A 13969-nucleotide genomic window follows, 5' to 3' on the forward strand; every position below is an offset into this window, starting at 1 on the left:
CAGGAGGCTGACTTTCCTTGAAGTTTTCGCCTCAAATACCGCCATCACGCAAGTGTGCGTGGCACCCTCCCCTGCACCTCCCTTCCCCTGCACCTCCCTTCCCCTGCACCAGCTCCCCCCCTCTCTCTCCCATTGATCACTCATTCATTTTGTTGCACTGTTGAGGACTGAACCTAGGACCTTGTGCATGCTAGACAGGGAACTAGAGCTACAGCCCAGCCCTCAACACCTTCCGATGGAACCTCCCTGCCTTCTCTTTCTCCCATCCTTCCTACAGACTAGTCACTGTACCCCAAAGTATATCTGGGACCTAAGTACTCCCCCTCACCCACTTAAAACGCCTGTTGTCTCAAAGTTCTGCAAGAGGAAAACTGTTCCCAGATCTGACCAGAAACCATGGTGCTTCAGAGTGAAAACACAGGGCTACTTGATTAAAGCTTAAGAGTTTCAAGAGGACAGTCGTATAGGGAACAACTAGGCAGGGAGGCCTTTCTGAGGGAGGCTCTGTACAACCATTCAGGCCCTGGCCCCATGAAGCCACTCTCCCTCCCTCTCATCAGCAGACTAAATGCTCTCTCTTCTGCCCAAATTCTATCTAAATTGTCTTCTACCACCAAAACTTTGCTCTCTTGGGGCAGTCAACTTCCTTCAGATGCAGGACTGGGTACACTAAGGAGCTTGTTAAAGCCTCACAGAAGGGCTAGGAGATAGCTCAGTCAGTTAGTGCTTGCCACACGAGCATTCAGACCCGAGTTGGATCCTCAGTCACACACTGCAAAAACAAAATAGGAGCTGGGCATAGTGGCGCACACCTTTAGTCTCTGTGCTTGGGAGGCAGAGGTAGGTGGATCTCTAGATTTGAGGCCAGTTTGGTTTACAAAGAGAAACACTATCTCAAAACCAAACCAAACCAACCAACCAAATAAAAACAAACAAATGAACAAACAAACAGACAAACAAACAAACAAAAACAGAAAAAAAACCCAACCCCAAACCAAAAACCAAAAACTAAAACTAAAACCAAAATAAGTCAGGTGTGGTGGTATACACTTGTAATCCTAGAACTGATGAGTGGAGAAGAGATCACTGGGGCTTGTGGCCAGCCAGCCTTACAATGCTGGCAACCCCTAGGGCAGCAAGAGACCCTGTCTCAAGAAGCAAAGTAGGGCCAATAAGATAGCTCAACAGGTATGGGTGCTTGCTGCCTGATGACATTGGCTCAATTCCTGGAACCTCCATGGTAGTAGGACCTGACTCCCACAAATTGTCCTTTGATCTACATGCACATGCACACACACACAAATTATAAAAAATAAAATAAGGACCGGCCACTCTCCCACACTCACCCTCCTTGTAGGCCTCATTGATGGCCCGGATTTCAGCATTGGTCCGGGTGGCCAGGATTTCTATAAGAGCCTTTTCATCTGTGCCAGCTCCCTAGAAAGGTCCCACAAAAGACATGTCAGCTGTAGTTCTGACCCTGAGTACCAGGGTCCACCTATTCCATCCTCTAGTATGTGCACGGTACCTCCATAGCTTTCTTTAGCTGCTTAGCATCGTAATGGGCTGGTGGCATCATGAGCCCCAGAATCAGCCTTGCCAGGTCTCCCGAGATCTCGGACTTCAGGTCAGCCATTAAATCCTGCAAGGACAGAGCCAAGGTCATGCCAGTCTCACATCTACACAGAACTTGCCGCCATCTTTGACTGTGGCCCCACCAAGCCATCTCTCACATATATCACTAATCACAACGAACTAGGAGAAGGGAGTAAGCCAAGGCTAGAACATTCCAAGATGCTACAACTAAGCGTGTGTGGGAGTCTCATTACCATGAAGCCCCGGGTGCCCAACTGTATAGAGCTGGCAGTAGTGGGCTGGACTTCACTAGGGAGTGTGACGATGTGAGACCCAAACTAGGGAGGAAGGACCCTTACCCGGCCAAAGTGAGATTTGAAGGTCTGCCGGATCTGCTGCCGCTGGGCATTGCTCCTGTGTGTGATGATGTCGATGATGGTGGCTTCGTCAGTTCCTGGGTCACCAAAACCACATGCCTCAGAGGAGGTTCTGTGGCTCAGCTTCCTCCCCTCCCCCATAGTTCCCATCAATCCTTTTTTTTCCTTTTTCTTTTTTATTTAAAGATTTTATTTATTTATTATATGTATACAATGTGGCTGTCTTCAGACCTTCCAGAAGAGGAAGTCAGATCTCTCGTTATGGATGGTTGTGAGCCACGATGTGGTTGCTGGGATTTTAACTTAGGACCTTCAGAAGAGCAGTCGGTGTACTTAACCGCTGAGCCATCTCTCCAGTCCAATCCTTTTTTTTTTTTTTTAAAGATTTGTTTATTATATGCAAGTACACTGTAGCTGTCTTCAGACATACCAGAAGAGGGTATCAGATCTCATTACAGATGGTTGTGAGCTACCATGTGGTTGCTGGGATTTGAACTCAGGACCTCTGGAAGAGCAGTCAGTGCTCTTAACTGCTGAGCCATCTCTCTAGCCCCCCCCATTAATCCTTATCAGGATAAAGGCCTGGGTTAGAAGCCATGTGCTCCTGACTCCTGTGGGCACCTTGCCCCAGGTTACTTGCTTTTTTTTTTTTTTTTTTTTGTCATGCCACTGGATGGGATAAAAATACAACCAGGAAGGTGGCAGGCACTGGATGGTGAGCTCCAGGTTGGCAGCTTGGGTGACAAGCAACGGGTTGGGTGTCAGAAGCCCTGAGTTCTAGTCTTGGCTCTGGCAATGGCTGCCTACCTTGGGAAGGTTTATTTTGCTTTTTGAGACTCAGTTTCCACATCTCTAATGTTGAGTAGGATTGAGAAATTACTAAGGGATCCTTCCAACTCTGCAGTCTCAGCACAATTAGTGACTGTATTCCCTTTGTCTTCAATTCCCAGCCAGGCTCCTCTAAGCACAGCAGGTTGGCTGAAGGCACTGGGGACCCACCCTGTGACTATCAGGTGAGTGCTACCAACCTCAAGTCTGACACAGGATCTAACTTTTCTTTCTTTCTTTTTCCTTTTTTTCCTCTCTCTCTTTTCTGAGACAGGGTTTCTCATATATCCCTGGCTGCCTTGGAACTCACTCTGTAGACTGGGCTGGCTTTTAACTCAGAGATCTGCCTGCCTCTGCCTCCTCAGTTCTAGGATGAATGTTATGTGCCAACACTGCCTGGTGGGATCTAAGTTTCAAAGCATTTGACCCTGTGGTCTCACAGTTACAGAGATGCTAGGCAGGAGAATTCACTGAGACCAAGAAGTAGCGAGAGCCCTTGGGAGTTGTTGCTGGGCATATGGGAGGAAGAAAGACAACAGAATCCAAACCCCCATTCTCTTTCCCAGCTAGGGGTTTGCAAGCACAGGCCCAGTGAGGTGCAGGCAGCTGACCATGCACTCATTTGGTGGCTCTTTTCATTGTCAGCAAACTCAACCTAGTGGAGCCCACCATCAGGGTGCTGTTACGCCAGCAGGGGGCTCTTGGGTCCTCAGGTCAATGGACCTCATTTTATACACTGGAGTGAGACCCAGAGCAAATTAGAACTTGTTCAGAATAATACTGAGTCAACACCCAAGACTTGATAGCTAGTACTTTCTTCTGCACCAGGGTCCTGCTCAGAGGCTGGGGGACAGACATGGTGTCCAGAAAAGACGGCTGTCAGATTCACTCCAGACCCTCTTCTATCCTTCCCTTCCACCTGAGATGGAGGAAGCTCCCACAGAGCCCTCCTCATCCTGCAGAGCCTTGTTGGAGGCTTCATCTCCACCCAGACCCTCTTGCCCAGCCCTTTACTGCCAAACCTGCCTGGCAGCCGCTCAGAGGCCTTCTCTGGTTCTTGTCACACTTACCAATTCCCTTCATGGCTTTCCGCAGGGCCTTGGCATCAGCGTCAGGGTTAAAATCATTGGCTGCGCACACGGTACCTTTCAGCTGTGAGAAGGAGAAAGAAGCTCAGCAGGTGAATGGAGACCCGTGGGGAGCCAGGTCCAGAGAGGAGCATGCAGAGTGGCAAGGGCTTTCCAGACTGAGGCCCAAGCTGAGCAGCCTGGGAAAGGAGGCACAGCAGACAAAGCCCACCCAGGGCTGAGAGAGCAGAGAGCCTCAGGCCTGGGGACAGGTGAGTGCTGGACCGGGAAGGAGCAGCTCCTGCCATTGGACTTGGCTCCGTCCCAGCTCCAGAGGCTGAACATTCCACTGGGGCCTCTCAGCATCCCACCCACCCTGCCCCAGGGCCCCAATGCCTGGTGTAGCCATGGCTCCCCATAAGGAGGCCAAAAGACTCAGAATCAGAAATGGTTTCCAGATTTTAGTCATGACCCAATGACATTCCTGCTATTTTCCATATCTGCTATTTCTTCTTAATTTTGCTTAAAATTAAGTGATTTTTGGGTTTTGCAGTTGCTGTTTTATTGTTTGGAGACAGGGTCTCACTATGTAACTCTGCCTGGCCTGGAATTCACTATGTAAACCAGGATGGCCTTGAACTCAGAGATCTGCCTGCCTCTGCCTCCCTGAATGCTGGGATTAAAGCCCATCATCATGTCCAGCCTTTGCTTAAACTGTTTTATTTAGAATAATCAGGGGAGGGGTGTTTGACATACTAAGCAACACCCTCTGATAGATCTATTTTGAAGTACATTTAAATACTCGTAAAAGGCAATATATATATATATTAAATATATATTATATTACGTATAATATATATTATATATATTAAATATAAAAAAGGCAATATATAATATATATATTAAAGACAGGATCTCATGTAGTCCAGGCAAGTTTCAAACTAAACTACATATAAGTAAAGGCTGTCCTTGAACTCCTGACCCTTCTGCCTCTACCTGCTATGTGCTGAGATTATAGGCATGAGCCATCACATCCTGTGCGATCTTTGTCTTTTTGTTTGTTTGTTTTTTCCTTAACACAGAATTTTACTATGTAGCCATGGTTAGCCTGAAACTTACTGCATAGGACAGACTGGGCTTGAACTTACAGAGATCTGTCTGCCTCTGCCTCCTGAGTGCTGGGTTTTAAGGCATGCACCAACAGGTCTAGCCTTTTCTATATGTATATATCCTCTTGTGCTGACAAGTCCCTGACATATAGCAGACATTTAAGAAGTACTTATCAAATTAATAAATAAGTGAAAAAAATTTCAATGGTGGCAATTAAACCAAAAGCCTTGTGCTTGCTGGGCAAATATACTCTACGACTGAGCTATCTCCCCAGCTTTGTGATAAAAATAATTTTATACTTTATATACTATCACAAATTAGAAAAAAAATTATCCTATGTCATTAACAGATGCTCATTCATAAAAATGAATGTAATGCCAGCCCCCACTTAAATTAAAGGTCACCAAATTTAAGATGCTACTGTTTGCCAAAGCCGCTGAGCTTTAGGCCAGCTCCCTCGGCTCTCTGTGTAAAAGGGCAGATGCCTCGTGTAGCACAAATGTGCCATCAAGCCGATTTCTCTTTACTTCTCAGAAAGGCTGGTGGAACTGAAAAGAAGTAGGCTCTCTGTGAGCTTGGGTGTTACTTAACACTTTGGGAGGCACTTCCATCTGCCAAGCCAAGCTCATTCCTGAGATCTCCTGCAGCGCCAGCATTTGCCTTCAAATTTAGGGAAGAGTAGAACTTCAGAGTTCAAGAGCCTTTAGGCTGCCAGGACCGCCATGTCTAACCCCCTCATTTGAAAGGTTCAGGCATAGAGGCCAGGGGGAAGGTGAGGACCCAGCAGTATCTAGAGTAGTTTGCCAGGAGCCTCTGTGAAACCTTCCATCCTGTCCTGTGTGGACCCCCAGGTGTGACAGTGCTCAGGAGTAAACCCCGAATCCTGCAGTAACAGTAACAGTAGCAGGAGTGCCCTCTCTGCTCTCAGTATGCAAAGCCCAACTGCCAGGCCCAGGATGCAGAGGCCCTCATGGAACCTCAGGGCTCACGGGAGGAAGCCTTGTTAGTACAGAGCAGGCAGAGCACTCCCTGGGCTGTTAGAACCAGTGCAGGGATCTGGAAGCTTCAGACGTAAGATGCCTCAGCTCGGGTTGGCCACCAGGGGGCAGCTGGGGGCCAACCAGCACAGCGGAAAGGTGCAAGCAGAAGGGGAAGGCCGTGATTAAGAGGTCAAGCAGGAAACGGGGAGGGTCTGACCTCGACTCGGGACACTGCACTAAGTTCCCACATCTGATAGGCCACCTGTGCTGCCTCCGGGAAGAACTGGCCAGCGGCACTGGAATGGAGGGGTTCGGGGAGAGGATGGGAGGGAATGTCATCATGAGCTACACCCCACGCTTCCAGAACACTCTTATGTCAAATACACACATGCAGCCAACACACACACACACACACACACACACACACACACACACACACACAGGGTGAGACAACAATACACATTCTAACATCTAACATAAAGTCAAATATGAACACTTGGTGAGACAACAATGTCCACCCCAATACATGCACCATAATGTACACACACACCCTGTTGGTGTTCAACACAGACCTGTCTGGCTTTGTTTCTCTGTAGCATGAGTCCATCTGAGGCTTTCTAGTGTCATAGTTCTTGTCTTCCCTTAAGCTCCCTCCAACCTATGCAGTAGGGCTTCCCCTAGCAGCCATGTTGGTCCAGGACCAAGTAGGACAGCCCCTCAACCTCTTCTTTGTTCCTTACAGCATGGGTGACTCCTGTGCAAATCCCCTTTCAAATAAGCCAAGGGCAGGATATGGCTGCTTCATTCTTTTACCTCGTTTTGCAAGGCCACCTGGACATGTGAGGGACCAGTGTGTGTGGCACGGGATTTCTGGCCTCCCTGGCAGTGAGCATAGTCAATAGGAAACGCTTATGTCCCTTCTTTAACTGACCTTTGACCCCTGGAGAAGGGAGTCTAAGAACGCACAATGTCCTCAGTATAAATTTGGCTGTGTCATAGCATAGTCACCTAGTTCAATATTCCAGGAAAGGGTCCCTGTAGCTCACCTGCCACCTCATCTCTTTCCCAGGCTCTCCACAGAGCACCACGGCAGAGATGGGAAGAAGCAGGCCAATCCTCATCCCTTTCTTAGAGGTGAGCTTTCCAGACCTACTTCTGGCTCCTTCCCCTTTCGATTTCTGAGACAGCGTCTAACTATTCAGTCCTGGCTAGCCTGGAATTTGTTCTGTAGACCAGTTTGGACTCACAGAGATCTGTTTGGCTCTGGTGTGTGCCGCCATGCCCAGCTTAAGTCCCATGGATTCTAATCCCTCGTCCAGACGCCAGATCGACTTCCAAGTTCACAGAGCAGAGAGTTCTACATACAGTAGCCACGCTTGTTCAGACACACAGTCCCCAAGGCAGCAGAGATTGGAATACTGAAGGCCACTTTTCCTCATGTGGCCTTCCAGCCTCAAAGGAGACCCAGGCTCATGCAATCAACCCATCGACTAGGACAGGCACTGGAAGAGACAGGCCGTCTTTCAACCCTGGGACCCGGAAGCCACTTACTCATCATCTCCTCCACACAGCTTCAGCAGAGCCTTCTTGTATTCACCAGAGGTATCATTCTGGGGAAAGAGAGGAGGAAAGGTGACCTCAAATACAGCCGTGGCTCTCCTTGGACAAGAAGGGGAAGCAGACCACTTACACCAGCCCCACCTCTTCTGCCTGCCTGCAGTGGCTCAGGCCCCCAGCAGTGCATGGCTGGTCACTATCCAGCAACCAGCTCTCTGGGAAAGACAGGAAGGAACAAGTCTCTGATGTGTGCTGTTTGCAGACTTTTTTTTTTGGTAGGAATACTTCCCAGTAATAACAATTGGCTGCCATGCTGACTTCACTAGACATGGAATTCTGAGATGCTATTTTCCCCTTGGCCCTGGCATTTTACTCTCCCAGGTATAGCACTTCCAAGGAAACCATTTTCCTGGAAGTACAGTTCCACGAACAGAACCATGGGAAAACACTCAAAACCAAACAAGTATTTGATCAAGCTGTATGTTAATAGAGATGGCTTATTCTTTGAAGCTTTGGAGTGGACCTCAAAATACAACAGCTATGAGAAGTTCCCAGGTAAAGACCCTGTGCAACAGCATCTGTGTTCATTTTAGATTTTCCCAAACTTATTTCTCCATGGAATGTTCAGTGCATGACACCCATAAAAAAAAAAAATCCTCTTTGGATATCATTTATAAGAACAAACTGAAATTTTTTCCCCGTTAGTTTATAAGATTATTACATCTAATGATCTCTTGGCAAGACCTCATGGGATGGCCACCCCTGAGACAGCATTAGTCACCCAGCAGGCTCCAGGGTTCTCTAATGCTCATTTGTGTTCTTCAATGAAGTTCCCTGTAGACTGTGGATACCCACTGCCCTTGGGACAGCATCCTGGTCATTAAGTCTATGTACAAGCCCTGCAGGATCCAGCTGCGCCTTCCTTTTTACTTCCTTTTTTACTGCCCCCCCAAGACAAGGGTTCTCTGTATAGCTCGGATAGTTCTTTATATACATTTGTCTGTCTGTCTGTCTATCCATCTATCTATCTATCCATCAATCTATCCATCTTTATGAGTGTTTGCCTGCATATATATGTATATATATATATATGTACACACACATACATATATATATATATATGTTTTGTTTGTTTTTCTTTTTCTTTTTTTTTTAAAGATTTATTTATTATTATATATAAGTACACTGTAGCTGTCTTCGGACACTCCAGAAGGGGGCGTCAGATCTCATTTTGGATGGTTGTGAGCCACCATGTGGTTACTGGGATTTGAACTCAGGACCTTTGGAAGAGCAGTCAATGCTCTTACCCACTGAGCCATCTCACCAGCCCTGTTTGTTTGTTTTTTTGAGACAGGTTTCTCTGTGTAGCTCTGGCTGTCCTGGAACTCACTCTGTAGACCAGGCTGGCCTCAAACTCGGAAATCCGCCTGCCTCTGCCTCCCAAGTGCTGGGTTTAAAGGTATGCAGCACCACGCCCTGCTGCCTGCATATATTTATACTTGCCATGTGGTTGCAGTGCCTAGGGAGGCCAAAAGAGGGCATTAGATTTTTCTAGACCTGGAATTACAGATAGTTGTGAGCCCTCATGTGGGTGCTGGGAACTGAGCCTGGGTCCTCCGCTAGAACAACCCATGCTTTTTAACAGCTGAGCCATCACTCCAGACTCCATACCTTCCTTTGTCACTGGCTCCCCTGGTGCTTGAACTTCCTTGAAAATTCACTACAGTAAGAGCTCTTCTAATGCCCAAGACCCACATGCTGCTGTGTAGAGGTTCCAAGACCTGGGTAGTGGTGGGAGGTCTCTGCTCCCCGCCCCACCCAGGCATGCTCACCTTAATCATGCTGTAGAGTGACTTCTCATACTTGGTCCGGAAGATCTCCCGAATGTCAAGCATATCCAGCTCGCTCCTGGAGACCATGATACGGATCAGAGTATTATCTCGAGTCCCCAGGCCCTGGAAGACATGAAGGCATGAGGGACAGTGTTTGGAGTGAGGTTTCATTGACAAGAGACACTAGCATGCACAGAAGTAATAGTTTCATAATAAAAAATTCAAGCTAGGAACAAAGAAGGCAGATGGTGACCTTCACTTTGAAGATCTGTTGAGCCCTGTCTTGTCATACCCGGGTCTATTTCCTTGATACATTGTTTCCATACTTTACTGCCCTCATCTTCCCTAAGCAGTCCAATCTCACTATGGCACCTGAACACGGGGAACATCCGCTCTGCCCAGGGACAGTCCGCTCTGCCCAGGGACAGCCCGAGCTCCTAGATCTCTTGTAGCAAATGTTCATTTACTCTGATGTGTTGTGGAAATGCCACAGGTGTCTGTGTCACATGAATGAATACCTGGGAGATGTCACCACCTCACCTAGAGGGAAGCCAGCCACCTGGTCACAACAATCACCCTTATGAATGTGGAAAGTTTACCGATGGGTTGCCAAAGGGTCTTCTAAACTGATCTGAGATGCAGAGGAATATTCTGGTTTATTTGATGCTTTAAAATTTGGGCAGTGTTGGTGCACACCTTTAACCCAGCCAGCAGGAGGCAGATGCAGGCAGATTGCTGAGCTGGAGGCCAGCCTGGTCTTCAGAGTGAGTTCCAGGATAGTCAAGACTACATATAAAAACTCTGTCTCAAAAAATAAAATAAGATTTATTTTTTTTATTTTTATTTTTTTTTAATTTTTATTTCTGAATCTACTTGTATTTATGCCATATGTGTGCAGATGGCTGCAGAGACTAGAAAACACATGAGATACCTTGGGTTAGAGTTATAGGCAGTTGTGAGCTGTCTGATGTAGGTGCTGTGAATTGAACTTGGGTCCTCTGGGAGAATAGCAAGTACTCTTAATCACTGAGCCAACTCTCCAGTCCATAAAACTTTTTTTTTTTTTAAATTACATTTATTTATTTGTGAGGGCAGGTATGCACATACCATGGAACATATGCAGAACTTGGAGGACAACCTTCGGCAATCTGTTCTCACTTCCCACCGTGAGGGTCCCAAGGACTTAACTAAAGTCGTTGGCCACAGCACTTTTACCTGCTAGCCTAGTTTTGTGCTTTTATGACAATCTTGAACTACTGATCTCTGGTCCCACCATCCCAGGCTATGGGATCACAAGTGTGCACCTACTTTCTGCTTTACTTATTATTTTCTTAAAAGTCAGAGCTGCAGGGGCAGGCCACCACTAAACCCTTTGACTGGTCATAAAGGTGGGGCACGTGAATATTTGATAGTGCGTGTGACCAGGCAGCACCCAGGTTCTGCAGCTCACCCAAGACACGGGGCATCCTCCTCAGGCTGTTTCAGAAAGGCTCTGTCCTGGTTAGTTTTACCTATCAACTAGAATCAGGGAATCTCACTCAAGGACTGTTTAGATCAGATTGGCCTGTGGACATGTGTGGCAGTCATTACTTTAAAAAAATTAATGTTTTTATTTTATATGTGTGAGTGTTGTCTGTCTGTATGTCTGTGTACCACATGCATACCCAGTGCCCATGGAGGCTGAAAGAGTGCATCTGATTCCCTAGAACTTGAATTACAGATGATGTGAGCTGCCATGTAGATGCTAGGAATCAAACCCAGGCCCTCTGGAAGAACAGCGCTCTTAACCACTGTGGGAGGATTGTGTTGATTGCAGATTGATGTAGGAGAGCCCAGTCCGCTGTGAGAGGTACCATGTCCCAGTCCGCTGTGAGAGGTACCATGTCCCATGCAGGAGGTCCTGGGCTGTATAAGAAAGCTAGCTGGGCATGAACCTGAGAGAGCCAGCAAGCAGGATCCTCCATGATTTTTGCTTCAGTTCCTGCCCTAACTTTCCTCAGTGATGGACTGTGTCATAGAAGTATAAGCTAATAAATTCTTTCTTCCCCTAAGTTGCTTTTGGGTTGAGTCTCTTTTTCTTCTTCCTCCTCTTCCTTTTCTCCTCTCCCTCTTCTTCCTCCTCCTCCTCCTCCTCCTCCTCCTCCTCCTCCTCCTCCTCCTTCTTCTTCTTCTTCTTCTTCTTCTTCTTCTTCTTCTTCTTCTTCTTCTTCTTCTTCTTCTTCAGATTTATTTATTATTATATGTAAGTATACTATCGCTGTCTTCAGACACACCAGAAGAGGGTGTCAGATCCCCATTACAGATAGTTGTAAGCCACCATGTGGTTGCTGGGATTTGAACTCAGGACCTTCAGAATAGCAGTCAGTGCTCTTAACCACTGAGCCACCTCTCCAGCCCCTCCTCCTCCTCCTCCTTGTTTTTTTGTTACTTTGCCCCACCCTCATCCCCACAGCAGCAAACCTCAAACCAGAACATGCTCTAAATCCCAGCAGTCTTAAGGAAGTAGGCAGAGGCTCTTTGCCTCAGTCTCATTCCCACTAACCCCACCGCTTACCTTCATGGCTTTGAACAACCTTTCAGCAAAATACTCTGGTGTACTTCGGATGCACTTCACTGGAAAAAAGGGAGAAAAAGGGAGAAGAGGGAGAATTATCCCCATTGTCTCAGAAAGGGGAAGGTGTGATCAACCAGGGTTAGCTCCCTAGCTCGCTCCCTCCCTCCCTTCTATTTCTAGCCCTGAGTGTGCTGGGAAGTGCTTTACAACTGTGACACAGCCCACATCCTTTCATTACTTTTTATTTTGAAAAAGTATTTGCCAAATTGCCCAGGCTGGCTGCAAATTTACTCTCATAGCCCAGGTAGGCCCATAAATGTGCTACCAGTTGTTCCTAACTATTAGAGACCACCAAGTTCAAAGGCAGGAAGAATCCTGGTTTCTAATGGCCCTCAGCATCAGAGTACCTCTAGCTTTAAATATAAGGTTGAGAGAAAAGAATGTGTGTGTGTGTGTGTGTGTGTGTGTGTGTGTGTTATGTATACATGAATGAGAGAAAGAGAGAGAGGGGGAGAGAGGGGCAAGGAGGGGAGAGAGAAAAAGAGAGAGAGAGAGAGAGAGAGAGAGAGAGAGAGAGAGAGAGAGAGAGTTGGGAGTAACATAGGCCATAATCCCAGTACTCCAGAGAGAGATCAGAAATTCAAGGTCATTTTTGGCCACACAGAAGGCAGCATGGGAAGAGAGGAGCGGGGAGAGAGAGAAAAGAGAGAGAGAGAAGAGAGAGGGGGAAAAAGAGAGGGGAGGAGAGAGAGAGAGGAAAAGAAAAGAAAAAAAAAGAAGAAATCTGGGCTGGGTATGTTGTTTAGCTCAGTGGTAGAGAGTTTGCCTAGAATCCAAAGCATAAGGTCCATAACATCAGATAAGCCAGGCACGGTGGCATCTATACACACACACACACACACACACACACACACACACACACACACACGCACACGCACATGCACATGCACACGCAGAGGTAGAAGGTAAACAGCCACGCTCAGTTGACTTCATAATTCAAGGCCAGCCTGGGCTAAATGAGACCATGTATTAAAAATAAAACAAGGGGCTGGCGAGATGGCTCAGTGAGTAAGAGCACTGACTGCTCTTCTGAAGGTCCTGAGTTCAGATCCCAGCAACCACATGGTGGCTCATAACTACCCGTTATGAGATCTGACACCCTCTTCTGGTGTGTCTGAAGACAGCTACAGTGAATTATACCGAGCGAGCAGGCCGGAGTGAGCAGGGCTGGAGCGAGCGGGGCCGGCAGAGGTCCTGAGTTCAATTCCCAGTAGCCACACACATGATAGCTCACAGCCATCTGTACAACTACAATGTACTCATACCCATAAAATAAATAAAAAAAAATATATAAAATAAAACAAAACCCAACCAACTTGTGGTCCAGCTATGCTGACTCTTAAAACACCAGACTGGCCAAGGACTCCAGTAAGTCCAGCCACAGACGAGGAAACCAAGGCCCAGCTAGGCTGAGTGACTTGCTTCAGTTGAGCAGGACTTTAGGGAAAGACTCTGGGTTTGAATCTGGACTCATCAGCTCTTGGCCTCTCTTACAATCAAGGTAACCCTGATCTGTTACAAAGCCATTCATTGATAAGGGACTTAGCCTCTACGAAGCCCAGCTTCTTCATCTGCTAAGCGGAGATAAGGGCAGTGCTGGCCCCTGCCCTCTAAAGATATAATCCAGCGTGGTGCCTGACAAAGATCCTCCAAGGTCTTTGATGATCAACCTGAGGTGGGTATTTTCTACCCTTGTCATACAGGACAAGGACACCAGTGTCTAAGGTGTCCATTCCTAGTCTCAGTTACACTGCTCAACCAAGCCTCTACTACCTGCTTTTCCCTAACTCCACACCATGGAAATCCCTTTCATTCCTATCCTTTTACTCCTAGGATGCCATCCCAGACTCCTTTGTGGCCCCCAGTACATACCCACAGCCAACATCAGCTTCTCAAAGTCTCCAGACAGCTCCCCTCTGATACTGGCTTCAATGGGCTTCCCTGTGGTCTTCAGATACTCATCAAACACTGAGGAGGACAAAGAGACATGACATCTAACAGCCTTGCCATAGCATCAACAAAAGAACAC

General features: G+C 47.2%; 1 protein-coding gene across 1 annotated transcript in view; it reads right to left on the reverse strand.

Annotated features, from left to right (window-relative positions):
• Positions 1–13969, reverse strand: part of Anxa6 (annexin A6) — a 56359-nt gene that overhangs the window by 13862 nt on the left and 28528 nt on the right. The window contains 9 exon segments of the mRNA XM_031355072.1: positions 1347–1437; positions 1529–1642; positions 1935–2029; positions 3851–3932; positions 6155–6233; positions 7489–7547; positions 9327–9449; positions 11881–11939; positions 13813–13908. Coding sequence (XP_031210932.1) covers positions 1347–1437; positions 1529–1642; positions 1935–2029; positions 3851–3932; positions 6155–6233; positions 7489–7547; positions 9327–9449; positions 11881–11939; positions 13813–13908 — 798 coding nt within the window.

Source organism: Mastomys coucha, unplaced genomic scaffold, assembly GCF_008632895.1.
Source record: "Mastomys coucha isolate ucsf_1 unplaced genomic scaffold, UCSF_Mcou_1 pScaffold5, whole genome shotgun sequence".
NCBI classification, from domain to species: domain Eukaryota; kingdom Metazoa; phylum Chordata; class Mammalia; order Rodentia; family Muridae; genus Mastomys; species Mastomys coucha.